Genomic DNA, 2,475 nt, shown 5'->3' with positions numbered 1-2,475 from the left:
GAGCGATCTTTTACATAACTGATGATCCCTAGAGGTAACCGACGCTTGCCTCTCTCTGTTGGTGTATGAGATGATTTTTTTTATTTTTTATGTTTTTTCATACCGTAAATGCGTCGTATTTCCCAACGATCGCGAAAAATACGGAAAAAATTAACGAGTTTAATATTTTTCAGATATGACATTCGAAGAAGTGTAGTTATAAATTTTTCACCGCAAATGTGAGTGTTGGGAAATAAAAACATGGTCAACTACACGTGTTGGTGACGAAATGAATTTGCGGCAATTCTTGTTGGTTCATTAACACTTCTACCCGAATTCATGTGTGAACTCCCGAGCTCAGCTGAGGAAAGTATATTTTCAAACAAGCTCGCTGGTTTTCAAAATGTCCGGTGCTTCAGCCGTTTTCATATTAGATTTGAAGGGAAAGGTTATCCTATGGAGGAACTATAGAGGAGAGGTAATACGGATGAGATGGTTGGTATTTTCTGATGAGAAAAAAGGAAAAATGTCATGTGAATGTTGGTCGGAATTTTCAAGCCTGCTATGTCGTAAATACTCCAATTTCGAGTAGTATGTTACTACATTAATGGTATGGGAGTAGTTATTTATATTATCAATATAACTATAAATTGATAATTCGAAAATACTAGGATGTTTGTTTTCTTTATATACTTCAAAAATAGTAGTCGTAATGGTAGCGTGCCTACGTTATGAAAAAGGTGAATCGAAAACCCTTAGTACTCGATGCTATAGTGAATCTGTTTTTATTTTATTCGCTATAGTTTCTAATTAGCTGTTATCATGGAACGCAGTATCTCTCTATGCGATATTTTTCCATTATTCCATTCTCCCATATTTCCGTAATTTTTCTATATTTCCGTAATTTCCGTAATTTTCCCGTAATTTTGTAATTTTCCCATATTTTCATTATTCCCATATTTTCATTATTCCCATATTTCCATAATTTTTCCATATTTCCTTTATTCCCATATTTCCGTAATTTTCCCGTAATTTTCCCGTAATTTTGTAATTTTCCCATATTTTCATTATTCCCATATTTCCGTAATTTTTCCATATTTCCATAATTTTTCCATATTTCCTTTATTCCCATATTTCCGTAATTTTCCCGTAATTTTCCCGTAATTTTGTAATTTTCCCATATTTTCATTATTCCCATATTTCCGTAATTTTTCCATATTTCCATAATTTTTTCATATTTCCTTTATTCCCATATTTCCGTAATTTTCCCGTAATTTTGTAATTTTCCCATATTTTCATTATTCCCATATTTCCGTATTTTTTCCATATTGAAATCAATTACAACATATCATTAGTGCATCTTCAAACTCACATCGTCACCGTATTTTCAGCATCGCCTGTTTTGGAGTGGTCTTATGAGGAAAAAGTTGTAAAAAATCTGTTTTCATGCTGGGCTGAGCTCGGGCGAATTTGCGAATTTATTTATTTTTTTCAGGTGCCTCCAACAGTAACTGATCATTTTGTTGACAATGTCGTGGATGCTGAAGATGTTAATATAAAGGTAGGAAATGCCCCTAGTAAGGATCGAACCTGTGCTGTGTCATGTGGGGGTAGTGAGTGGTTGACCGCTCTACCGTTGCGCCAGTTTAGTGTTGGAAAATATGCATATAGTCAACTACATGTGTTGGTGACAGTATGAAAATTCTGAAAAAATTTTGGGAAATCGTCGTTGGTTTCTGTACTCAAATTCGCATATAAACTTCCATAATTAGCGAAGAAACTCCACAACTCGGCTAAGGAAAGCGAATATTTATTTATTTCATGTCGTTCGTTTTCAGTGTTCGTATACTTTGATTTTCATATGTTACTCGTAACTTTTGGCGCGCCACAGAATTGTTTTATCATTTCAGCCGGTGTTTGTCGAGGATGGTATTGTTTATTGCTGGATACAGTATAACAATCTGTACTTATTGGCGGTGACACAGAGAAATGGAAATGCGATGATGATATTATCGTATCTTTACAAGTTAGCTGATGTAGTAGTGTTTATTGGAATATGCGTGACGGAAAAAAAATATAAAATATTTTTTCGGGAAATTTTTTAGTGATTTTTGGCAAAAAAATCCAGAAATTTCCTCGGAATTTTTCACCATGAGTGATATATGTAATTGACAATGTGCATATTTTCCTTATATGGAAATAAGTTCATCAAATTTCTGTTGAAAATTTTCATGTGGAAATTTTCCCTTTTCGATGAGCCAAATTGAAAAGTTTTTGGTATGTTTTTTTGAATTTTGTGATTTCCCGAGGGGAATGCAAAAAACTCCGATTCTCACTATTTGCGGTTGCCTGCTAAGATTTATGCGTAAAAAATTGCAAAATTAAAATTGCATAAAAATCAACGCGACATGGAGTATGTGCGTGCGTGCAAACTAGGAGCAACCTCACTTTCTCAGATTTGTTTGTTTGATTTCAGTGTTGAAAGACTATTTCAAA

The 2,475-nt window shown here is 33.9% G+C and overlaps 1 protein-coding gene across 1 annotated transcript; it reads left to right on the top strand.

The window, feature by feature from the left end:
* Positions 1–413: 413 nt before the first annotated feature.
* Pmar_PMAR003094 (clathrin coat assembly protein ap-1, putative) lies at positions 414–2,018 on the top strand (the record flags this gene model as incomplete). The annotated part of the gene is made up of 3 exons (XM_002775087.1): positions 414–457; positions 1,475–1,540; positions 1,890–2,018. Coding segments are annotated over 3 exons (239 nt in total), but the record flags the coding sequence as incomplete, so codon positions are not given.
* Positions 2,019–2,475: the final 457 nt, after the last annotated feature.

This window comes from Perkinsus marinus (assembly GCF_000006405.1).
Source record: "Perkinsus marinus ATCC 50983 genomic scaffold scf_1104296956718, whole genome shotgun sequence".
NCBI lineage: Eukaryota > Perkinsozoa > Perkinsida > Perkinsidae > Perkinsus > Perkinsus marinus.
This window is presented reverse-complemented; position numbering and strand designations above follow the sequence as displayed.